The sequence below is a fragment of the Anomaloglossus baeobatrachus genome, chromosome 10 (assembly GCF_048569485.1).
Source record: "Anomaloglossus baeobatrachus isolate aAnoBae1 chromosome 10, aAnoBae1.hap1, whole genome shotgun sequence".
NCBI classification, from domain to species: domain Eukaryota; kingdom Metazoa; phylum Chordata; class Amphibia; order Anura; family Aromobatidae; genus Anomaloglossus; species Anomaloglossus baeobatrachus.
The window spans coordinates 107158472-107184915 of NC_134362.1; the positions used below are offsets into that span (position 1 = coordinate 107158472).

Below are 26444 nucleotides of genomic sequence, written 5' to 3' on the forward strand. Positions count from 1 at the left end.
ATTTGACTTACAGCTGCTCAGCATATGATTAGTTATGCAGATTCTTGCCATGTCCTTGCACTGTTACTGTTTTGCTCTTAAACATCTAAATTTTATTTTATATTATTTTGTTAGTAGTTTGTAAATCCACCTTTGGCTTTTAACACTGCCTGAATCTTTCTGGGCATGCTCTCGATCAAATTCAAGCATGGCTAGATCGAAGTCGGATCCCAGGTCTCTTCTACACGTTCCCAATGTTGATATATACTCCCACATGGGTATGTTTACAGCTTTTCTTCAACTCTACCCACAAGTGTTTGATTGGATTGAGGTCTGGGGACTTTGGGGACCAATCCAGCACCTCTACTTCATTGTCATTAAAACATATATTTGCCAATCTCGATGTATGCTTTGAGTCGTTCTCCTGCTGGAACACTATGTTGTCCTTTTCATACTCATAGTACTCGAGTGTATGAAGTACCGTATTTTTCGGACTATAAGACGCACCGGACCATAAGACGCACCCTGGTTTTAGAGGAGGAAAATAGGAAAATAAAATTTTAAGCAAAAAATGTGGTCATTACACACTGTTATGGCGGGAGAATCTGCTGCCAACACTGTTATGGGGGTAATGTCCCCAAATTCTCTGCTAAGGTACCCCATCCTGGTAATGATCCTCCTGCCTTGTATATGTACCCCATTCTGGTATATGCCCTTATCCTGCTATATACTGGCATCCTGCTATATACCCTTATCCTGCTATATACCCCAATCCTGCTATACACTGCCATCCTGCTATATGCTTCCCATCCTGATATATACTGACATCCTGGTATATGCCCTTATCCTGCAATATAACCCCATTGTTACGGTTGCTGTGGCTCTGGAGACTATGTCCGGATTTCTTGCTACTGCACATGTGGAAGCGCTGGAGACTAAGTCCTATCTTGGAGCCATTGCACATGTGCGGGTGACATCATCGCTGACACGAGGTCACATGTCTCTGACACCTTCTAAGCTGATTGGCCACTGGTCATGTGCACGCCGCCCGGCGCTCAGTCCGCTTGGTTCATGTATGCGAGTAGACGCTCTGTGCACGTTCCTCTAGGCATCTCTCTGTCTATGTTAGGTGAGCGCTACCGGCAGGGTAGCGTTCTTATACCTTACAGCTTCGGCTGCAGTCCGTATCCTTACCTCTTAGTGGAGCGGACAAAGGCAGGTGCCTGAGGCACATGGTCCGGCTGGGCCTTGTGATTCTACTCGTAGGTGGACATTGCCGCTAGGTTAACGTTCCTTATACTGCGTCTGGCAGTTGTTCGTATCCTCGCACACTAGGGGAGCGAACAGAGGTAGGAGCTTTGTGCGGCTTATGCTGCTGTCCGTCTCTTTTGCACCACTAGAAGAGCGGACCTAGGCAGGTGCCATATCTAGTGGTTCGTGTCCTCGCACACTAGTGGAGCAAATGCAGGTAGGAGCTTTGTGCGGCTTACGCTGCTGTCCGTCTCTTTTGCACCACTGGAGGAACGGACCTAGGTAGGTGCCATTTCACACTCACTGCTTTTGTCTGCTGCTGTGATCTTTAACAGAGACCATTCCACACACCCTCCAAGTAAGGGAGGAATTGCTTTATTTTCTAATTATATTCCTCTGTGAGTATAACAGAGGTATTGCATTCTGCACTTGTGCTATCATTATTTACAGTGGCACACTTATATACCCCTTATCCTCTGCCATAGTCTGCAGCAGAGTCTGTGCACGGTGGACCCTGACTGTCTAACATTCCTTTAGGTTTTATTATCAGACAGCCCCCCGTAACATTAGGACTGAGCCAAGGGTCTGGCAGTTATGGCAGAATATCAGCAGTTACACCGTTACATACAAGTACTTGAGTCGCGGCTCAAGAGTATAGAGGATAAACCTCAGACCATGGTGACATCTGCACATGATCCTCGACTTGCTCTGCCAAACAGATATTCTGGCGATGCCAGATCATGTCGTGGTTTCATTAGTCAGTGTCAGATACACCTAGAGGTCAATTCTTCTCGCTTCTCTACGGAGAGGTCCAGAGTAGGCTTTATCATCTCCTTACTTCAGGACAAAGCCTTAGAATGGGCGACTCCCTTATAGGAGCGATCTGATGTGGTTACTCTGAGACATCAAGACTTTCTTGATGCTCTTAAAGCGGTATTCATGGGTCCGCAGGTTACCCATGATGCGGCCCTGAGATTCTTAGATCTATCTCAGGGTTCGTTAGCCACTAGTTCTTATGCCATTGCTTTTAGAACTCTGGTGGCAGAACTAGATTGGCCAGAAAAGGTGTTGATTCCTATCTTCTGCAGAGGGTTGGCAGGCTATGTCAAGGATGCCCTTGCTACTCGTGAGGTCCCTGCTTCTCTGGAGGACTTGATCACAGTAGCAACGAGGATCGACGTACGCCATAGGGAACGTAGACTCGAGGTCTCTTCCTCAGGCCCTAAGCATTGGGCTATTCCAGTTGTTGAGGGTCCACTACCATCTTCCTCAGCATCTAAAACATCTCCCACTCCTATGGAGTTAGGTCATACGTCCTCCAGACTACGCAAGTCTGGTCCTCCTATATGTTACGTATGTCGTCAGGCTGGGCACTATGCCAACAAGTTTTCTAGTCATCAGGGAAACTCCCAGGCCTAGTAACCATTAGAGGGGGGTTACTAGAGACGTCTTCTGCACCCTCTAAGTGTAGTATCCCAGGTCAGCTCTCATTCTCTGAGAATACATGGCCTATTATGGCTTTTGTGGATTCTGGAGCTGACGGGACGTTTGTGTCCTCAGGATTTGTAAAGAGACACAATATTCCCTCTATCATGTTAGAGGTGCCTATTCCTGTCCGTGTTGTTAATGGGACTATGCTGTCTGACTCAATTACATTGAGGACAGTTCCCTTGTGCCTTTCCCTGCCTCAGGGTCACATAGAGGAGATTTATTTTCTTGTTTTGCCTTAGGGTATAGACGACGTCATTCTGGGTCTCCCATGGCTTCGGACTCATGCTCCTCACATTGACTGGGAGTCCGACAGCATTATTAGTTGGGGTTCGAAATGTCAGCCCCGATGTCTTCCCTTACCACCTAAGGTCGTTGCAGTTGCATCAACTGATCTCTCTCCCATACCTACACCCTATTTGGATTTCGCTGACGTGTTCTCCAAACAGGGTGCTGAGGTTCTTCCACCCCATAGGCCGTATGACTGTGCCATAGACCTTATCCCAGGTTCAGTTCCACCTAAGGGCAGGGTTTACCCCCTGTCGATACCTGAGTCGGAGGCCATTTCGACCTATATAAGAGAGAGTTTAGAGAAGGAGTTCATTCGTAAGTCTGTCTCTCCCGCGGGAGCTGGGTTTTTCTTTGTTCGGAAGAAAGAGGGTGATTTGCGTCCCTGCATAGATTACAGGGGTCTCAACGCAATCACAATAAAGAACAAATACCCGTTACCTTTAATTTCGGAGCTCTTTGACAGACTGAGGGGAGCTCAGGTTTTTACGAAGTTGGATCTGCGGGGTGCGTATAACTTGGTACGAATTCGAGAGGGTGACGAATGGAAGACCGCTTTTAACACCCGAGACGGTCACTATGAATACCGCGTCATACCTTTTGGGTTATGTAATGCACCCGCAGTATTTCAGGACTTCGTAAACGATGTGATCAGGGATCTACTGTTATCCTCCGTCGTGGTGTATCTGGACGCCATCCTGATTTTTTCTCCTGATCTGGAGACTCATCGTCAGGATGTCGTTCGTGTCCTTTCCCGTTTAAGGGAGCACTCATTGTTTGCTAAACTCGAAAAATGTGTATTCGAGCAGTCATCCTTGCCTTTTTTGGGCTACATTATCTCACAAGAGGGTCTGGCTATGGATCCTGCGAAGCTCTCTGCTGTCCTGGAATGGTCCGAACCTCATTCCTTGAAGGCGGTGCAACGCTTCTTAGGATTCATAAATTATTACAGGCAGTTCATACCCCATTTCTCTACTTTGGTGGCCCCTTTGGTGGCCTTGACTAAGAAAGATCCTAATCCAAAAGTCTGGTCTACTGAGACATCTCAGGCTTTTGAGGCAGTAAAAAGACACTTTTCAACTGCTCTCATTCTTCAAAGACCCGATGAGCATAAGCCCTTCCTCTTGGAGGTTGATGCCTCTTCAGTGGGTGCTGGTGCGGTCTTGTATCAAAAGAACGGTGCAGGTAGAAAAAGGCCGTGTTTCTTTTTTGCTAAAACCTTTTCACCGGCAGAGAGAAACTATACCATTGAGGATAGGGAACTGCTCGGCCTGAGATTAGCCTTGGAGGAGTGGCGTCACTTGCTGGAAGGAGCGAAACATCCTTTCCAGGTCTATACAGACCATAAGAATCTGACATACTTACAAACCGCTCAGCGTCTGAATCCTCGCCAAGCCCGCTGGTCCTTGTTTTTCTCCCGCTTTCACTTCTCCATCAACTATCTGTCTGGGAGTAAGAATAACAAGGCAGACGCCCTGTCTCGCTCTATGGTTTCTACCCAGGAAGAGATTGACGAACCTCGTCTTATCCTTCCCTCCAGGGTTTTTCATATGCTCTCCCCTGTGACGTTAGACCAAATCCCACCGGGCAAGACCTTTGTGTCGCCTGATCGACAGAATGATATACTGTCGCTCAGCGTCTGAATCCTCGCCAAGCCCGCTGGTCCTTGTTTTTCTCCCGCTTTCACTTCTCCATCAACTATCTGTCTGGGAGTAAGAATAACAAGGCAGACGCTCTGTCTCGCTCTATGGTTTCTACCCAGGAAGAGATTGACGAACCTCGTCTTATCCTTCCCTCCAGGGTTTTTCATACGCTCTCCCCAGTGACGTTAGACCAAATCCCACCGGGCAAGACCTTTGTGCCGCCTGATCGACAGAATGATATACTGTCGTGGGCCCACACCTCAAAGGTGGGTGGGCATTTTGGTATTAGGCGGACACGAGAGTTACTGGAGAGGTGGTATTGATGGCCATACTTAGCCAGCCACGTCAAGAGATATGTCGGTTCCTGCTACTCGTGTGCTCGCAACCGTCCATTACGGCAGAAACCGGCTGGGCTCTTGCATCCTTTACCAGTGCCAGATAGACCATGGGAGGTGGTAGGCATGGACTTTGTGGGTGATCTTCCGTGTTCACAGGGACATAGATTTGTATGGGTCATTACGGACCATTTCTCCCGGATGGTTCATCTCGTACCGTTATCGAGAATCCCGTCTTCCAGGGTACTAGCCAAACTATTCCTCAAGCATGTCTTTAGGCTTCACGGGATGCCAGATCGTATCATTTGGGATAGAGACCCGCAATTTGCTTCCCGTTTCTGGCGAGATCTTTGCAGCCTTCTGCAAATTGAGTTGAATCTTTCTTCGGCATACCACCCGGAGACCAATGGTTTGGTTGAGCGTACCAATCAATCCATGATTATATACCTTCGACACTTTGTTGCTGAGAACCACGATAACTGGTCCTCCCTCCTACCCTGGGCAGAATTTGCCCTTAACAATTCGCTGGCTGAGGCCACTGTGCAGACACCATTCGTACTCAATAATGGGCAACACCCTAGGGTACCGGTACCGTTTCCCGCTGCTGCACCTTCTCCTCTTGTGGCCGACTAGGCAACTAATGCCAGAGAGGTTTGGGATCGGACTCAAGAGTCGATCCAAGCAGCTAAGGACCGTATAAAGACGGTGTCCGATCGGTTTCGTCGCCCGGCTCCTGTCTTTTCTCCAGGGGATTTTGTGTGGCTCTCTGCAAAACACGTGCAACTTAGAGTGAGCTCTGTCAAATTTGCTCCTCGCTTCCTGGGTCCTTATGAGGTTCTTCGACAGGTAAATCCTGTAGTCTATCAATTGAAGTTACCCGTCCATCTTAGGATCCATGACAAATTCCATGTTTCACTGCTAAAGCCGGCTATTTTACATCACGCACGTGAGGTGCACTCTCCTGCCTCTGATTCCTCTCGCTCTAGCCATGAGGTACAAGCCATAGTTGGTTCGAAGATGGTTAGAGGGCGCAGGTTCTTCTTGATAGATTGGGAGGGCTATGGCCCGGAACATCGCTCTTGGGAGCCTGAGGAGGCTGTCCATGCTCCCGACTTAGTTGCCGATTACCTGCGTCGCCGGGAGGGGGGCCCTTGAGGGGGAGGTACTGTTACAGTTGCTGTGGCTCTGGAGACTACGTCCGGATTTCTTGCTACTGCACATGTGCAAGTGCTGGAGACTAAGGCGAGCTTTGCACGCTGCGACATCAGTAACAATGTGTTACCGATGCTGCAGCGATAGTCCCGCCCCCGTCGCACGTTCGATATATAGTGAAAGCTGCCGTAGCGATTATTATCGCTACGGAAGCTTTACACGCACATACCTGCCGTGCGACGTCCCTCTAGCCGGCGACCCGCCTCCTTCCTTAGGGGGTGGGTCGTGCGGCGTCACAGTGACGTCACACGGCAGGCGGCCAATTGAAGCAGAGGGGCGGTGATAAGCAGGATGTAAACATCCCGCCCACCTCCGTCCTTCTCATTGCAGCCGGCGGCAGGTAAGTTGAAGTTCCTCGCTCCTGCGGCTTCACACACAGCGATGTGTGCTGCCGCAGGAGCGAGGAACAACATCGCACCTGTCGCTGCACCGGCATTATGTAAATGTCGGAGGCTGCAGCGATGATACGATAACGACGCTTTTGCGCTCGTTCATCGTATCAAAAAGGATTTGCACGTTGCGATATCGACTGCGACGCCGGATGTGCGTCACTTTCGATTTGACCCCACCGACATCGCACGTGCAATGTCGCAACGTGCAAAGCCGCCCTAAGTCCTATCTTGGAGCCATTGCACATGTGCGGGTGACATCGCTGACACGAGGTCACATGTCTCTGACACCTTCTAAGCTGATTGGCCATTGGTCATGTGCTTGTGACACGTGGTCACATATCTCTGACACCTTCTATGCCGATTGGTCGTTGGTCATGTGCTTGTGACGCTTTGCTCGGTGATAGGCCAGCGTGACATCATTGCTGTCATTCTGGCAGCGGATTGGCTCTGGTGTCCCCCATCTTGGATGAGGCACAGAGTCTATATAAGACCCTGACGCACGCCGCCCGGCGCTCAGTCCTCTTGGTTCATGCATGCGAGTAGACGCTCTGTGCACGTTCCTCTAGGCATCTCTCTGTCTATGTTAGGTGAGTGCTACCGGCAGGGTAGCGTTCTTATACCTTACAGCTTCGGCTGCGGTCCGTATCCTTACCTCTTAGTGGAGCGGACATAGGCAGGTGCCTGAGGCACATGGTCCGGCTGGGCCTTGTGATTCTACTCGTAGGTGGACGTTACCGCTAGGGTAACGTTCCTTATACTGCGTCTGGCAGTTGTTCGTATCCTCGCACACTAGGGGAGCGAACAGAGGTAGGAGCTTTGTGCGGCTTATGCTGCTGTCCGTCTCTTTTGCACCACTAGTAGAGCGGACCTAGGCAGGTGCCATATCTAGTGGTTCGTGTCCTCGCACACTAGTGGAGCGAACGCAGGTAGGAGCTTTGTGCGGCTTACGCTGCTGTCCGTCTCCTGGCACCACTAGAAGAGCGGACCTAGGCAGGTGCCATATCTAGTGGTTCGTGTCCTCGCACACTAGTGGAGCGAACGCAGGTAGTAGCTTTGTGCGGCTTACGCTGCTGTCCGTCTCCTGGCACCACTAGAGGAACGGACCTAGGTAGGTGCCATTTCACACTCACTCCTTTTGTCTCTGTGATCTTTAACAGAGACCATTACACACACCCTCCAAGTAAGGGAGGAATTGCTTTATTTTCTAATTATATTCCTCTGTGAGTATAACAGAGGTATTGCACTCTGCACTTGTGCTATCATTATTTACAGTGGCACACTTATATACCCCTTATCCTCTGCCATAGTCTGCAGCAGAGTCCGTGCACGGTGGACCCTGACTGTCTGACATTCCTTTAGGTTTTATTATCAGACAGCCCCCAGTAACACCCATCCTGCTATATACTGCTATCCTGCTATATGCCCTTATCCTGCTATATACCCCCATCCACCCTGCTATATGGCCCCATCCTGCTATATGGCCCCATCCTCCTATATGTCATGTATCCTGTATCACACAAAAAATAAGCATTTATTCTCACCTTTCCTCGCTCCATGCAGCATCACTCCTCCCCCTGTCTGTGGCGGCAGCAGCACTGCTGACCTGTGTGGAGCCGTCACTGTTCCCTGCAGCATCGCTCGTCCTGCTGTCTGTCTGACTAGTGGCGCACGCAGCGATGACGTCATCGCTGTGCTCACCGCTCGCTACACAGATCAGCTGGCCGGCAGACAGGAGGAGATCGTAGTGCTGCAGGGGAACGGTGACGGGTGAGTGTACTGATTCACTGCCCCCGGAGCTGACCTGTGTGGAGCCGTTCCCCTGCAGCATCGCAATGTCCTCCTGTCTGCCGGCTGATGTGTGTGGAGAGCGCGCACAGGGATGACGTAATTTCTGTGCTCACCGCTCGCTACACAGATCAGCTGGCCAGCAGACAGGAGGACATCGCGGTGCTGCAGGGGAACGGTGACGGGTGAGTGTACCGTACTTATTCACTGCCCCACGCGCTGATGATGATGCGCGGGGGGGCAGTGAATACAGCCGCACATGATCACTCCAGGCTGTAGCTGGCTGTTTAATATGCACGCACCCCCCGCCCATCATTCCGCCCACCTGTCAGCGCTGGCTTCAGCGCTGAGAGATGATGGGCGGGATGATGGGCATGCATATGTAATCAACAGGCCCACGTGGTCACGGCAGGCGCTGCCACAGCCTGCTTATGCCACAGATGACCCGCTCCACCTCAGCACCCTCATTCCCGGCCGCAGCCCTATATTCAGACCATAAGACACACCCTCTACTTTCCCCCAACATTTGGGGGAAAAAAGTGCGTCTTATGGTCCAAAAAATACGGTAACTTTTCTTGTAGGATATTCACATATAGCTCATCATTAAGACCAGCATCGATCCTGGTCAAGTATCCAACACCTTTGGCTGTGAAACATCCCCATATCATCAGGCTTCCTCCTCTAAACTTGACAGTTCCTTCAATTTCTCGATCCATTAGCCCCTTTTTCCCCTTCTTCATTCCAGACCCATTTGCACCCATCAGAGCCTAGTCTATTTACTTTCGTCTCATTGCTTTAAATCACTCATTTCCAGTCTTTTACTGTCCACTTTTCTTACTTCTTTGCAAACTTGAGCCAACGCTTCTTATGATAATATTGAAGTGAAGGCTTTGTAACACTTTTTCAGACCCCCATTCCAGACATGACACACGGTGCTTGCATGGTTGTCTGTGATCTCACTATCACAAAGTATATAAGCCACCTCCACTGTCGTGGTTGTTGTGCCAGAACTGATAGACCTTGTGATAAGCCTACTTGATGACTTCAATATTTGCCTGGATGTCCACCTCTTGGAATTTAAATGGATGGACTGACTTCATTTCATATATTGCAAACTGTCATGGCACGAACATGATGCAGTTTTGGCTAAGAGACCGCTATCGATGAGCTGGATCATGATATTTCTCTTTTCTTGGGAAATCTTCTTCACAGCTGCTCCTCGATTCGAACCAGTGACTTTTTGTTTTGAAATCAGCCTAATAACACACTGAGCTATTAGGGAATGTGAGAACAGGTTGTAATTTGGAGTATAAGGAAAGAAAAGATTTTTCTACCACTAGGAGCAAAACAGTAACAATACAGTGTCAGGACAAGAATCTGCATAACTAATTATATGCTAAATATTTGTAAGTGAAATTTATGTATGAGATAGCCAAGATGATTGTCTATAAAATGAAGGTCATCTCACTCTCAAAGCTGTAGTGGATGGTGAGATATGGAGCCTGGAAGTCAAAAGTACAAAACATTCTTACCCTTTTGCTTAGCACCGTATGATAAAAATGCACAATCTAAAGATAAATCTGCTCTACCATTGACTATGGAAACAAAATAATAAGGAGCTATACTACAGAAGTGTCAATAGTTTTGCAATTATAGCTATTTCAAACTTGCATTTATGCTGTGATAGGAGAGAAAAAGGCGCAATAGGGTCTTACCCGGTTTACAGGGTGAAACAAGAAAAAGGCAATGCACTCACCTGGCAGGGTTGTGCCAGTCACAACCCCTTTGCAGACGTGGATGAGCGCTTAGGTGGTTCAGCAGCGGCCCCGTTACAGAGCAAATTTTCAGCGTAAAAAAACTGGGGAAAACGGGTTTTATGCCGCGCTAAGAGACCACAAGCATAAATATAATAATTTGCTCTTTTATTTAGGTCATTCCAACGTGTTTCGGAGACTCATCTGCCTCCTTCCTCAGGGAAAAGAATCTTACAGACAATGAGGATTTGCCCTTATGAAGCAGCATACAGAAGAGAAAGGAAAAAAAAAAAGGTGTGTGCAACCAATCGTGACATCATCACTCCATGTGTTCCTGGGTGATGACTCATTGCCACATGGAATAGGACTATATCATGGTATATACATCACAGATTTCAACATACTTCACATTACAAACAACAAACAAACAAAATAAAATAAAAAAATTTTTGTTTAACTATGTATTTGTCTGTATTTCTTTTTAAAGTAAAAAGAAATATATATATATATATATATATATATATATATATATATATATATATGAATAGAAATATATATGTAAAAAAATGAAAAAAGAGTAGTTCCCGTATCCAAGACAGACTCGAACCATTGGATTTGTGTCTGTATTTTCATATGATGTTGTTTAAACTACCAATGCTCTACTCAAACAGCTTGGTATTGAAGAAACAACCAAATTTATTTATTTTTTTTTATTTTTTTTTTTTCTATTGAAAAAGATAAAGAAAAAACGCACATTTTCCTTTTTTCTTTTTTTCTTTGTTTATCTTTTTCAATAAAAAAAAAAAAGGAAAAAAAAATAAATAAATAAATAAATTTGGTTGTTTCTTCAATACCAAGCTGTCTGAGTAGAGCATTGGTAGTTTAAACAACATATGAAAATACAGACACAAATCCAATGGTTCGAGTCTGTCTTGGATACGGGAACTACTCTTTTTTCATTTTTTTACATATATACTTCTATTCATATATATATATATATATATATATATATATATATATATTTCTTTTTACTTCAAAAAGAAATACAGACAAATACACAGTTAAACAAAAAAAAAATTATTTTATTTTGTTTGTTTGTTGTTTGTAATGTGAAGTATGTTGAAATCTGTGATGTATATACCATGATATAGTCCTATTCCATGTGGCAATGAGTCATCACCCAGGAACACATGGAGTGATGATGTCACGATTGGTTGCACACACCTTTTTTTTTTTTCTTTCTCTTCTGTATGCTGCTTCATAAGGGCAAATCCTCATTGTCTGTAAGATTCTTTTCCCTGAGGAAGGAGGCAGATGTGTCTCCGAAACGCGTTGGAATGACCTAAATAAAAGAACAAATTATTATATTTATGCTTGTGGTCTTTTAGCGCGGCATAAAACCCATTTTCCCCAGTTTTTTTACGCTGAAAACTTGCATTTATGAATTATTTGCTATTATATTCAGAGAGTTACAGGGAACGTCTACCATAAACAGCAATTTTTTTTATTGCTCTGGGTAAAATTCTGAGCCAAATAATTTCTTAATTTATTTTTAAAGCAGTTTTGGCTGAAAAAAAGCTGAAAAGCTCTGCATAGATATAGCATTTTTTTTCACTTACAGCCACAACTAGAGGGAGTGTAAACGTCTATTACATGCAGTTAAAGTGAACCTGCAAGAGATTCATCTTGCCCAAACCTAAGGCAGCATGAATCGATGCTTGGCTGCACAGTTGTAGAAAAAATATACTTAAGGATCTGGTTGGGGACCATTACTCAAGACAAAATTAGTTTAGCTCCACCTAAAGCCAACCTTTTTCAGGGCTGCTGCAGATGATCAACAGGTATTTGCCTATGTACATGCAAGGGAGAGACCTGTCAATCAGTAGTTTGGGTTATACAGAGCTTTGAATTCAGAGTTTTTTATCAAAACTGAAGCAAGATGCCCAGTAACTCATACATTGCTGGAATCAGGGTCTCTGCCCCTATATCATGCTACACTCAGATGGGGTAGAAATAGCCTGGTGACAGATTGACTTTAAATTCATTAAACTCAATCATATAATAGTCAGCACCAGGCTCATAGGCTCCGTCTAATGTCAGCTGCTTTTGTGTAATGATAGACATTATGAATGGAGATAGAAGTGTGCTCATGGCTGATATCTGGGACTTTTTTATTCTTGGCTCCATATTAGCTAACATATGACAATATTTGTATGCACTTGTACATCAGCAAGTCGTGTGAGAGTTTTATATAATATACAGTGCTAAGTATTCATACTCTTTGAACTTTTCCACATTTTTTCATTTTACACCCACTAATAAATGTATTTTATTGTTATTTTATGTGATATACTAACACAAAGTAGCAAGTATTTGTGAAGTGTAAAGGCAATGGGTCATTGTTTTCTAAATATTTTAAAAATATAAACATGAAAATTGTGAAGTGCATTTGTATTCAGTCCCCTATACTCTCATAACTAAATAAAATCCTGATTCCTGAGTGACCAACTGCCTCCAGAAGTCAACAAATTAGTAAATTAAGTCCACCTGTGTGCAATTTACTCTCAGAATAACTATAGCTGTTTAGTGAAGGTTTGTGTGAGAACACTGGGGATCAAATAGCATCATGAATACTAAAGAACACACTAAACATGTCAGTGATAAAGTTGTGAAGAGTGAAACAGAGTTAGGTTATAAAAAATAATAGCCCAAGCTCTGAACATCTCATTGAGCACTGTTCAATCCATCATCCAAACATGGAAGGTGTATAGCACATCTATAAATCTTCCAAGACATGGATGGCTATCCACCTAAACTGTCTTCCCAAGAAAGGAGAGCACTAATTATAGAATGACTATGTGGGGGATTTTAATTGAAAATCCACAAAAAACCAGCGCTAGATGGGTTTTTATAATTTTTATTATTAAAGGTGCTCACCACCAAAAAATGCTATCCTTGTTCCAAGACAGAGTATTTAGTAATATACAATGCACTAGATATTAATAAAACCAAGGAACACATAAAATAAAATAAAATAATATAAAATAAATTGAATTGCCAGGAGGTAATAACAATATTCACAATGATTTAGTTCTAAACAGTCTGGTGTAATGCCCCGGCCGGTGGCATACAACCTATTTAAATAGTATTTTAGACTGGTATAATGAAGAAAGGTATACTATACCAGCCCCCGACTGACTTATAAGCTTAAATTGCACGATACAAACTTGCGATGTTATATTCGCCCCCAGGACCTGGGGGAAAAAATCCTCAAAACAGTCTGAGCGTAATAACCCCCGGTTCACAGTGTAATATCAGCAGGGTTTTTCTGCGGTAAATAGACCGGGTTTCTCCGTAGATTTACTTTACTGCACGTTATGTCTTAGGCTGGAGCCGCTGTAGATACAGGGTTAACCTGTCAGACTTCCAAAGCAGACACTTTGGGACCAGTGGCCGTAATTAGTGCTGGCTCTAGAGGAGCTGTAGTGTTACCAGCGTCCCTCTTTAACGGAGCCTTTAGACCACTTCACGATGCCACAAGCAGGCGGTCCCGTATGATCCCAATTGTACTTCCAGAACGAACAGTACGGAGCCACTGAAGGCACCAATATGTGCTGGCTGCAGACAAGGATAAAGTCAACGGTAACTTCTCCACCTCTCCAGCGGGCAGTCCGGACGGTGTCCTGTATAGGCTGACTGAATCCACACAAGGGAGAAGTTACTTAGCAGATTATCACCGCACAGGTGAGATAGACAAAGCAGAGTCCTGATCCGACGCGCGTTTCGGGGGCGTGTAACGGCCCCCTTCCAAAAGGGTTTTTTGGTTAAGCGCTGCCAACTGCCTGCAGGCAATCTCAGAATATACCTTATTAAAAGGGTTTTTTGGTTAAGCGCTGCCAACTGCCTGCAGGCAATCTCAGAATAATTATAGAATGAGCTAAAAGGCTCATGATCACTCTGTAAGAGCTTCAGAGTTCCACATCTCAGGTGGGAGAATCTGTCCACCGGAAAACTATTAATCGTGTACTCCACAAATATACCCTTTATGGAAGAATGGATAGAGGAAAGCAATTTTTGAAAGCAAGCCATAAGACGTTCAGTTTGCAATTTGCAAAAAGCAATGTAGGGGACACAACTAGCATATGCAAGAATGGGCTCTGGTCAGATGAGGCCAAAGTAGACCTTTTGGGGCTAATGCAGAATGCTTTGTGTGGTGGAATACTAACACTACCTATAAACCTGAAAACACCATCCCCACTGTCAAACATAGTGGTGGCAGCAGCATGCTGTGGGCAGGCTTTTCTCCAGTAGAAACAAGGAAACTGGTCAGAGTTGATGGGACAATGGATCAAGCTAAATAAAGAGCAATCCTGGAGGTAAACCTGTTATAGGCTGCAAAACACTTAAGATTGGGGTGTAGTTTCATTTTGCAGCAAGGCAACGAACCTAAACATACTGCCCAAGCTACAATGGAAGGGGTTATATCTATGAATATTCATGTTTGTGAATGTCCCAGTCACAGTCCAAATCAACAATAAAAGCCATTAAGAATTTTTGGCAAGACTTGGAAATTGCTGTTCACAGACGTTTGCATCCATTCTCACTGAGCTAGGGCTATATTGTAAAGAAGAATGGGCAAAGATTTCAGCCTCTAGATGTGCAAAGCTGGTAGAGACATACCCCAAAAAACTGAGAAAACAGTGCCATTATAATAATAATAAGGGAGACCTATAGATGAATACCCTTATGGGTAAGAGCACCTGAGGAAGAGGACAGCACAGTCCTTGAAACACGTAGTGCAATAAAATAAATTATTGTTCCTTCATTTATGGTCTGCAGCGACCTGTTATACACTGCTTTCTCTTTTACCTCCTCTTGGTTTGTTAAGGCAGTAAGGCGAATCGTTGTTACGTAGCTATTTTGTTGGATAGTAATGCACAGATGTGAAGAGAAAATGAAAAACTTTGCCACATACAGGGCCGGCCATAGCCTGTATGGCGCCCTGTGCAAAACTGCCCTTTGGTGCCCCCCCCTACTGATTTTGTACCCAGTTTCCAGGAAACAAATGAGGACCAGAGGCCATTTTTTTTTTATATCCTAAGAAAATTGATTTCTTCAAATGTACAATAAAGTCCTCCAGATTTGTGCTGGAGAATCTGCATCTCAAATCCACATTAATTCCACCACATCTAAAATTATTGTTATTGGGGTCTTCTCATCTCGTACATGCTGTATGCCTGGATATTACATTATGGATGGTACATATGGATCCCCCCCCCCAATGGGGCGCACATGTATCTGTAGAATGAGGCGCTGCTGCTCTTTGTGGAGAGATGGTATAAATTCCTATACACTTAGAGCGGCACAGGTCGTAGTCCCATTGGTGGGATCAGCATCTACTATACAAATCCTGAGGATAAATGTACCAGATGATACCAGACAAGGCACCATGGAGCCGGCAGCCGATGCTGTGTGTACACCAGACCAAAAAGTCCAAAATACAGATGTTAAAGGGGAATGTACGAAATTAGAAACAAATCTCTGCTTTCTACATAATAAAGAGTCCTCAGGTTATATGTGTCGCTGCCTCTCAGCTCCAATGACCTGAACAGACTGAGGTGCGGCGCCACATACACACCATTAGGATGGGGGGCGCTGTGCATGTGTCGCTGCCTCTCAGCTAAAATGACCTGAACAGACTGAGGTGCAGCACCACATATACACCATGAGGATGGGGGGCGCTGTGTATGTGTCGCTGCCTCTCAGTTCCGCTGACCTGAACAGACTGAGGTGCAGCACCACATACACACCATGAGGGAGGGGCACGGTGTATGGAAGAACTACGGCATATATTTTGTAATCCCTTTATTAACCAGACTGGGCGCACCGAATTTGGCAATGCTGCAAATAATTTTGTTGGAAAATTTGTAAGATAAATCCACACCGAATAATGTAATATTCTCTAGAACTTCATAATGCACACCTCAGCTGCTGCAGAACCTCAAAATACACACATCAGATGCTATAGAACCTCATTATACACATCTCAGCTGCTGCAAAATCTCATAATTCACCTCAGTTGCTTCAGAACCCCATAAGACACACCTCAGCTACTGCAGAACCCCATAATACACATCTCAGCTGCTGCAGAACCCCATAATACACACCTCAGCTGCTGCAGAACCCCATAATACACACCTCAGCTGCTGCAGAACCCCATAATACACATCTCAGCTGCTGCAGAACCCCATAATACACACCTCAGCTGCTGCAGAACCCCATAATACACACTTCAGCGGCTGCAGAACCCCATAATACACATCTCAGCTGCTGCAGAACCCCATAATACACCTCAGCTGCTGCAGAACCGCATAATACACACCTCAGCTATTGCAGAACCCCATAATACACATCTCAGCTGCTGCAGAACCCCATAATACACACCTCAGCTGCTGCAGAACCCCATAATACACACCTCAGCTGCTGCAGAACCTCATCATACACAACTCAGCTGCTACAGAACCTCATAATACACCTCAGCTGCTGACGATGCATTACATTGATAGAATGGCCTTCATAACAACATTAAGGCTAAGTTCACACAGGACATATTTTGTAGCATTTTGAGGTCACAAAGATGCCCCTGCATGCATTTCCTCCTCCCAGCAAAGTCTATTGGATTTCTCTTTCGCTGTCCACACCGGGCACCTTTTGTTGGCTGCGTTTTTGAAGATGCAGCTGTCAGTTCTTTTTGCGTTTTCGTTTTTGAACCCTTCCAGTCAATAATTAGACTTAAAAACCGCATTAGACAAAACGCGGTAAAAATGTGTCAAAAACACATTGCGGTTTTTTATGCGTTTTTGCCGCGGTGCATTTTTGGTGCATTCTTGAGACAAAAGCGCTGCATATTTGTGGTAAAAAAAAGATGCCCCATGTGAACATCCCCTAAACCATTCCATGTGATGTGCAGACGGCAGTGACGCCATGTAACATATGAGACTCCGCTGTTATTTTCTACCAGGTAAGGAATCTGACCGCTGATTCCTCCTGCACGACCCCCGCGTGGAAGGAATCAGACACCGGCTCCATTATTGCAGTCGTGTATATTTTACTCTGATGCTTCCACATTTCAGATAAAACACATTTTATCTCTGCCGAGGACGATGCAACTAGCATGAGGAGCCCGGGAGGCCGGTGCCCAATGGCTTCTCCCTGCTCTGCTGCACATTGACTGGTCGAACCCCCAAAATATGTAATATACACTGTTAGGATTTCATTTGCCAATGAAATCACTCAGACTCGGGGTCATCTGCTGATTGACATCTCCTCCTGCGTCTCTCATTGTTATCATTTTCAATTTGAGAGGAACAGGAGGAGATGTCATTCTGCAGATGACCACACATTGCAAATCACATGTGAGTGATCAGGTGACAACTACTCGAATCAGCAAGTGAAATCCTAACAGAGCGCATATTACACACCTATAGGATATGGCAGGTCAATATTCAGAATTCCATTACATTACACACTATACGTGACATGTACAGGCCATATGTAGGGTGTATAATCTAATATATAAAGCTGAGTGTGTGTGTGTGTGTGTATATGTGTGTGTGTGTATATGCGTGTGTGTGTGTGTGTGTCCGTCCAATAAAGGAATTTGCACCGTCATATTTACAATCACGAAATTTGGTTGCTATAGGCAACAAAGGACATTCTTTTTTTAAGACAGGTAATGTGTCAGATAATATGATGTCAATAGAGACAAACACAGACACACACAGAGACAGAGACACACAGACACACACAGGGACACAGAGTCTGATACAGAGACAGAGACACACAAACACAGAGACAGACACAGAAACAGAGACACAGAGAGAGACACACACACATAAACACACACACACAGACTGATGCAGAGACACATACAGGGACAGGGACACACACAGTGACACACACAGGGTAAGGACACACACAGGGACACAGACTGAAAGAGACACACAGAAACAGACACACAGAGACATAGACACAGACATAGAATCACAGAGACTGATATGGAGACAAAGAAGAGACACACAGAGACAAAGAGAGAAAGAGACACAGAGACACACAGAGACAGAGATTGATACAGAGACACACAAACAGAGACTGATACAGAGACACACAAAGACACACACAGAGACAGACTGATACAGAGACTGATAAAGAGACACAGAGACATAGACACACAAAGACTGATTCAGAGACACAGAGGCACAGAGAAAGAGACGGAGACACAGACATAGACACACAGACAGAGACACACACACAGGGACACACATACAGAGACAAAGACACGGACACACACAGAAACACAGACACATACAGAGACACATTCACACACAGAGGCAGAGACACACAGACAGACACATAGACAGAGATACACAGACAGACACACACACAGAGACCCACAAAGACAGAAACACACAGAGACACACAGAGACAGACACAGAGACACAGATATAGTCACAGAGACAGAGATACACAGAGACAGAGACACACAGAGATACATACAAACACAAGCACAGACAGGCAGAGACAGAAACACAGAGAGAGAGAGAGGGAGACAGACAGACAGAGAGGGACACAGAGAGTGGAGAGAGGGAAAGAGACAGTTACTATCCCGGGAACCGCCAGGTACTACAGCTAGTAAATATATATATGTATCTATTACCCCTACACATGCTCTGCACCCACTCTGGCCGCAACCGCAGGGCCTATTGGCATCACATTCCAGGCTCCCCCTGATGTCATTACACCTATCCAGGGCCCACAGCTGCAGAGCAAGGGCGAAACAGGGAGCCAGTGGCCATTCACTCCTCAATGGTGTTCAACCATGCATCCGATAAAATAGCAATGGCCCCCATCACCGACAGGCCCAGTCACTGCCACTGCATAAATTACACCATATACATGACACACACATAGATACTATAGAAAAGATAGATGGGTTGGACTGGGATGTGTGGGGTCCACAGGAGGAGTTAACTCTAGAGGCCACACAACTATATGCAAATCGCTGCAGGAGCCCCCACACAGCCTCCTATGCATAGCAGGAGCCACCACATAGCCTCCTATACACAGCAGGAGCCCCCACACAGCCTCCTATACACAGCAGGAGCCCCCACCCAGCCTCCTGCACACAGCAGGAGCCCCCACACAGCCTCCTATACACAGCAGGAGCCCCCACCCAGCCTCCTGCACACAGCAGGAGCTCCCACACAGCCTCCTATGCACAGCAGGTGCCCCAACACAGCCTCCTATACACAGCAGGAGCCCCCACACAGCCTCCTATACACAGCAGGAGCCCCCACACAGACTCCTATACACAGCAGGAGCCCCCACACAGCCTCCTATACACAGCAGGAGCCCCCACACAGCCTCCTATACACAGCAGGAGCCCCCACACAGCCTCTTATATACAGCAGGAGCCCCCACACAGCCTCTTAGATACAGCAGGAGCCCCCACACAGCCTCTTATATACAACAGGAGCCCTCACAAATCCAATATAGACATAAAAAAAAATTATACTCACCTAATCCTGATTCCCACCACCGCAGCCTCCATCTTCTCTTCTATGGTGGCCTGCGGAGGCAGCGCGATACAATGATGTCACTGCTCTGCCCTTGTGGATATACGGTCTCCTAAGACATAGGCCTGCAGCGGTCTGTGGCTTAGCAGACGGGCAGTGATCGAGCAGGGAGCTCTGTGCTCTGTCACAGGATTGAACTGTATCGGGGTGACGCCGACATAGTTCAGTGCGGTGGTTGCAGAAGACTCGGGGCTCCGGCCAAGAAGTTCTGGGTTGGAGCTCTGGATCTTTGATGCCAGTGGTGCCCCTGCCGGTGGGTCCCTTGTTCAGTTAGGCTGCTTTCACACATCTGGTTTTTGCTGAGTGGCACAATACGGTGCTTTGCAGAAAAAACGCAACTGGTTTTTTTTTGCCGGCGGTTGCGTTTTTTCCGCATAGACTTGCATTAGCGCCGTATTGGGCCGCATGGCCTTGTGTTGTGTCCGTTTTTTGCCAGATGCGGCATATTTAGCCCATGTGGCGGCCGGATGGAACGTTGCCTGGCACTTTTTTTGTGCGGCGCAAAAACTGCATTGCGCCAGATGCGGCGCGATTTACAATGCAAGCCTATGGATGCCGGATGCGGCGTCCTGCAGCAAAAAACGCATACGGCCACTGGATGCGGTTTTTTACACTGCGTATGCTCAGTATCAAGCAGCATCCATCAAAAAACGGACGGGCCGCATGGAAAAACTTATGCAACGGATCCGTTTTTTTCACCGCATCTGTTGCATAGGTTTTGGAGCCGGATTGAGCCGCACTGCAAAAACCGGATGTGTGAAAGCAGCCTAAGGCTATGTGCGCACGTTGCGTAATTACATGCAGTTCCGCTGCGCTTTGTAGCGCAGCGTAACTGCATGCATCCTGCGTCCCCTGCATAATCTATGAAGATTATGCAGGAGCCGAGGGCACATGGCGTCTTAGAGTGCAGCGCTTCGGCTGCTGCCCGAAGCGCACGTTCTAAGAAGTGACATGTCACTTCTTCTGTGCGCTTTGCCGGCAGCTCATGCTCTGTCTATGGGAGGAGCTGCACTCAGAGCGCATGGAATCGGCTTCTTTTTTTTTTTCACTACGGACATTTTCTGCAGCGATTTGAAGCGCACGTGTGCTCTTCAGATCGCTGCAGAAATTTCTGCAGTGACTGTACGCAACGTGCGCACATAGCCTTAGAGAGCTTTCTGGGGCATTGACTGGTGTCTGTGTAGCAGACCGACGCTGGATAGATGATAGACAAATAGATATGAGACAGATAGATAATAGAAAGATAGATAGATAATAGAAAGAAAGATAGATAGATAGATAATAGAAAGATAGATAGATAATAGAAAGAAAGATAGATAGATAGATAATAGAAAGATAGATAATAGATAGATAGATAATAGAGATACATAGATATAGACAGATATATAATGGAGAGATAGGCAGACATAATAGATAGATAGATAGATAGATAGATAGATAGATAGATAGATAGATAATAAATAGATAGATATAGGATAGATAATTGAGATATATAGACAGATATATAATAGCAAGATAGGCAGACAGACAGATAATAGACGGACAGACAGATACACAGACAGACAGACATTGCACAGTATACAGGACACACACATGTTATACATAACACACACAGACAGCACATAATACAGGACAGATATGACACACAGCATGTTATACTCACAGTCACTTCCTGGGCTCCAGGAGTTCAGTGTGGCTTTTGTGACTGCATCTCCGGCATTGCTGCTGCCCCTCCCCCTCTCTATGGTAAAGATAGGAGAGAACACAGAGCGGAGAGCAGGTGAGGGCGCCCCCTGCCTGAGGCTGTGCCGAGCAGGAGGAGACCAGACGCAGGGCACAGAGGAGGGGGGAGGGGCGCTCTCTGCAGGAGGCTGTGTAGGGAGAGGAGAGGAGGGCGCCCCCTGCCTGAGGCTGTGCCGAGCAGGAGGAGACCAGACGCAGGGCACAGAGGAGGGGGCAGGGGTGCGAGCAGCAAAGTGAAAGTAAACACCTGCTCCCTAGGCGCCCCCTCTGCTGTCGGCCTGTTGACGCCCTGTGCGGCCGCACAACTCGCACATGCCTAATGCCGGCTATGGCCACATATGACCATGGAATATAGGCCTCATATCGTATTCGTTATAGAATTCTAACTTTTCCTATTGTTCCATCATCTGCGTCCTCTTTGCCTTTTTTCCTGCCTCTCTTTATGTTGACATTTGGCTTCAGAATGGGCCAATAGGATAGGAGAGGGAAAGTGGGGCATCTTTTAGGAAAAGCTGCCGTGGAGCGGGGGCACACCTTTACCTTATGGTGTACTTCCGCTGGATAGGCAGGAGATTAAAGATAGGGAGAAGTATAGGGTGAGTATTCATCTATAGGTCACCCTTATTATTATTATTATTATTATTATTATTATTATTATTATTATTATTAAAATGGCACTGTTTTCTCAGTCTGTTCATTACCTTTTAATGATTGTAATAGTATTTGGTTTGTATTTTTGTGGGTGTTTTTATCCTTTACTATAATAAAGAATTGATTGGGGTATAACATTTTTGTAGTCTTTAATAATTAGGACCCCTTAGGTATCTACGGTATACTGTTTTTTGTTCATGTGGTATGAATCATTTTTCGATGCACTCTATATATGAGAGATAAAATAAGATGTATCTTTGATGGAATATTATTAGAATAGTGGACATTTAAAATCAGCATTTGGGATAACTTTGTCATTCATAAGGAGAAGCGACACATTCACAGTCATTGACAATGCAAGGGCAAATTCTTTTTTATGTATATATGTATATATATATATATATATATATATATATGATTTTAAACTATTTTCCCTGTTTTCAGTTCATTTAAATGCTCCAAGGGGGTTGGGATATCAGTTCATGATTTAAACTAGTTTAATTTTACATGTTCATCCACTAACACCAATTAGAGATAGTCAATAAGGTGATAAATACAAAATATATAAATTACAAAATGTATCATACATTTGCATAAATAAATAAATATATACAGTATATATAGATGGGTTTCATCATTCAAAAATCCCTCTCCTTCTATTTGGAGATTCCCTTTACTATATTTCTTCACTTTAGTTCCCATACAATGAGGCCTCACACAATTATCGTAGACTTGTTGAAGGAGTTGTATGAGATAAAAAAATAATGTATTTTTTCTTCCAGAAACAGCACTATTGTATTAAGGATGTGTTCAATATTGTATCTCAGCCCTAATCACTTGTATAAAGTTGAGCTGCGATACCACACATAGCCCAAGGATAAGGGTGGCACTATTTTTGAAGGAAATTAGTTCAGAGAATATTATTTTTATTTTTCTTAGCCTATTTAGAACAAAATAAAGCACAATCTGAGAGAGATTATTATGGTACTTCTCATCTACTTTAGACAGTAAGAGTTAAAGTGATTGAACATGTTATAAAATTCCTATTTATCACTTGCCGCAGTAAAAATTAGAGTCTGCCTTTACTTTTAAAGTAGATAATTTATGGGTGTTGTGTCATTCACAACCTGTCTGCTGGACGGCTTTTACGAGTTCTGCAAATCACTACCTATAATAGCACCAAATGGCCTTATTTAAAAAGTGAAAGGAATAAACTATAAAGTATATCAGGCAGTCTTACCTCTTCAGTGATGTACCCAAGTTCATCTGATTCCATGTCATACATTCCAGCTGTGAGGTCATTTGGTAGAGGTTATCACTGTAAAAACCCCAACACAAATAGACACTGGTTGTTGTAGTGTACAAAACATACAAATAATATCTCAAAACTTATTTTGTCTGCCTCTGTAAATGTATGTATGCACTGAAAACTTAGACTTTTAAGCCAGAGTGCTTAAGTTCCAAAAGTGGTTGTCAACTACTTGGACGATTCCTTTTCACTCCCCATGTTTGCCCCCCTTAAAATAAAAACACTTATACTCACCTCCACCATTCCAGCGGGGTAGGCACTCACTCTCTCAGGGCTCATATGAAGGTGTCACATCATGCTAGAACCGCGCCCAATCAGTGCCGCTTTTACTGTCCCCACCTTCAAACACAGGAGTAATCAACAAGAGGTTAGAGACAGCTGCAGCTCCCACTTTGTCTTGATTACTTAGGCCGCTTTCACAGTGCGTTCCAATGTCCATTCAGTGGTCCCGTTGGGGCTTCCGTCCAAACCGCCTGCAAAATGAGGTTCAGAGATATGTGCTGATGGGGCCATAGACTATAATGGTGCACATGTAGTCACCATGTGTTCTGTCGTGCACCATTTTCGGGAGTATACGCTTTCTGGAGGAGAACCGCCAGACATAGTTGACTGTGTCTGAAGGTCCGCCTCCAGAGAGCGTATACTCCCGAAAATGGTGCATGACAGAGCACACGGTGACTCCGTCTGCACCATGATAGTCAATGGCCCCATCAGCGCATACGTCTGAAACTCATTTTGCGAGGGGTTCAGATGGAAGCCCCGACAGGACCACTGAACAAAGCATGGAATACAATGTGAAAGGGGCCTTACTTTTCTCAGAGTGGGGACAGAGAAACCTGCACTGATTGGGCCCGGTTCTTGAGTGATGTACCAACCTCATGTGAGCCCCGAGAGAGCAAGTGTCTACACCGCTGGAATGGCGAAGGTGGGTATAAGTTTTTTTTATTTTAAGGGGGCAAACATGGAGAATAAGAAAGGGTTGTTTAAGTAGTGGACAAGTTTTTAAATGGAGTCTGTCATCTCAAATTTACACTTCAAACTAACACTTAGCCTTGTAGGAGCCTTGTTATTTTAGCTTTATAGTCTGTTCTTGTTGCCCCCATAATAATTTTATTGTAATATGCAAATAAGGGTATCTAGTGCACCCTTCATGTGACTAAATCCATCTACTTATTTAGATTATGTCCCATTCTTGTTTGTTGTCTGACAGCACTGCATGAAGATAAACCTCTACTATGTGCACACAGTCTCTGTGCAGGAGCAAGTACAGGCATCACCCTCACAGCTGTCATCATTACAGAGTTAGGCATGAGCAATGTGAGCAGCGAGATGAGAATGATTTGTGTGCACTCACTCCTGCAGTGAAGTGATAGCAGAGAAAATGAGCAAATGTCAGAAACAAGGAGAGAGTGATTTGTGTGCACTCGCTCCTGCAGTGAAGTGATAGCAGAGAAAATGAGCAAATGTCAGAAACAAGGAGAGAGGGATTTGTGTGCACTCGCTCCTGCAGTGAAGTGATAGCAGAGAAAATGAGCAAATGTCAGAAACAAGGAGAGAGTGATTTGTGTGCACTCGCTCCTGCAGTGAAGTGATAGCAGAGAAAATGAGCAAATGTCAGAAACAAGGAGAGAGGGATTTGTGTGCACTCGCTCCTGCAGTGAAGTGATAGCAGAGAAGTTGAGCAAATGTCAGAAGCAAGGAGAGAGTGATTTGTGTGCACTCGCTCCTGCAGTGAAGTGATAGCAGAGAAAATGAGCAAATGTCAGAAACAAGGAGAAAGTGATTTGTGTGCACTCGCTCCTGCAGTGAAGTGATAGCAGAGAAGATGAGCAAATGTCAGAAGCAAGGAGAGAGTGATTTGTGTGCACTCGCTCCTGCAGTGAAGTGATAGCAGAGAAGATGAGCAAATGTCAGAAGCAAGGAGAGAGGGATATGTATGCACTCGCTCCTGCAGTGCAGTAATAGCAGAGGAGACCGACAAATGTCATAAGCAAGGAGAGAGGGATTTGTGTGCACTTGCTCCTGTAGTGAAGTGATATCAGATAAGACAAGCACATGTCAGAAGCAAGGAGACTAGGATTTGTGTATATTCACACCTGCAGTGAAGTAATAGCAGAAAAGAGAAGCAAATGTCAAAAGTAAGCAGACTAGGATTTGTGTACACCCATGCCTGAGGTGAAGTGATAGTAGAAAAGACAAGCACATTTCAGAAGCGAAGAGTCAATTGTGTGCGCTTGCTCCTGCAGTGAAGTGATAGTAGAAAAGATGAGCAAATGTCAGAAGTGAAGAGAGAGTGATTTGTGTGCACTAGCTCCTCCAGTAAAGTGATAGCAAAAAAGACAAATAAAGTGATAGCAAAAAAGACAATCAATTGTCAGAAGAAAGGAAAGATTGATTTGTGTGCACTCGCTCCTGCAGTGAAGTGATAGCAGAAAAGATGAGAAAATGTCAGAAGTGAGGAGAGAGGGACTTGTGCACACACTCCTGCACACAGATAGCACACAGAATGTGCTGGCTCTGGACCAGACAGCAAATAGAAGAGTCAACATTGAAGGAGTGGCTGTAATTTTAATAATTGGGTGGAACGGTGCACTAAGGTGTGCAGCCAAGCCAGAGTGCCCTGAGCACCCTCATTTACATATTACAATATTCTCTTTTTTGGTGCAATGGAATAGCAGATTATAAAAGCTAAATAATTATTTTTTTTTATTGCTGCTGTATCTCCTACAAGGTTATGTTTTTCATTTTAAGCTTAAATTTGATGTAACAAATTAAATTCAATAGAAGAATTTAAGCCCTAGCAAATTTTCTTTATTTTTTGTTCGCATCCTGTAATCCATGATTTTTGATAATAGTTATGTTTTATAAATTTATAATAAAAATATTTAACATACACTAATCATATTATTTATCTATTTACAGAAGATGTATATTCATACGTATATTTTTTAAAATATTTTGGATTCTTGAAAATTCTAA

The 26444-nt window shown here is 44.8% G+C and overlaps 1 protein-coding gene across 3 annotated transcripts in view; it reads right to left on the minus strand.

Annotated features, from left to right (window-relative positions):
- WT1 (WT1 transcription factor) overlaps nucleotides 1-26444 on the minus strand; it is a 193489-nt gene that overhangs the window by 85279 nt on the left and 81766 nt on the right. For 2 of the 3 annotated variants that reach the window (XM_075326601.1, XM_075326600.1), the window contains exon 4: nucleotides 23397-23474. The exons of the other annotated variant lie outside the window; for it this stretch is intronic. In XM_075326601.1, the coding sequence (XP_075182716.1) occupies nucleotides 23397-23474 (78 nt within the window). The remainder of the gene's footprint in view (nucleotides 1-23396; nucleotides 23475-26444) is intronic. 3 annotated transcript variants of the gene reach the window in all.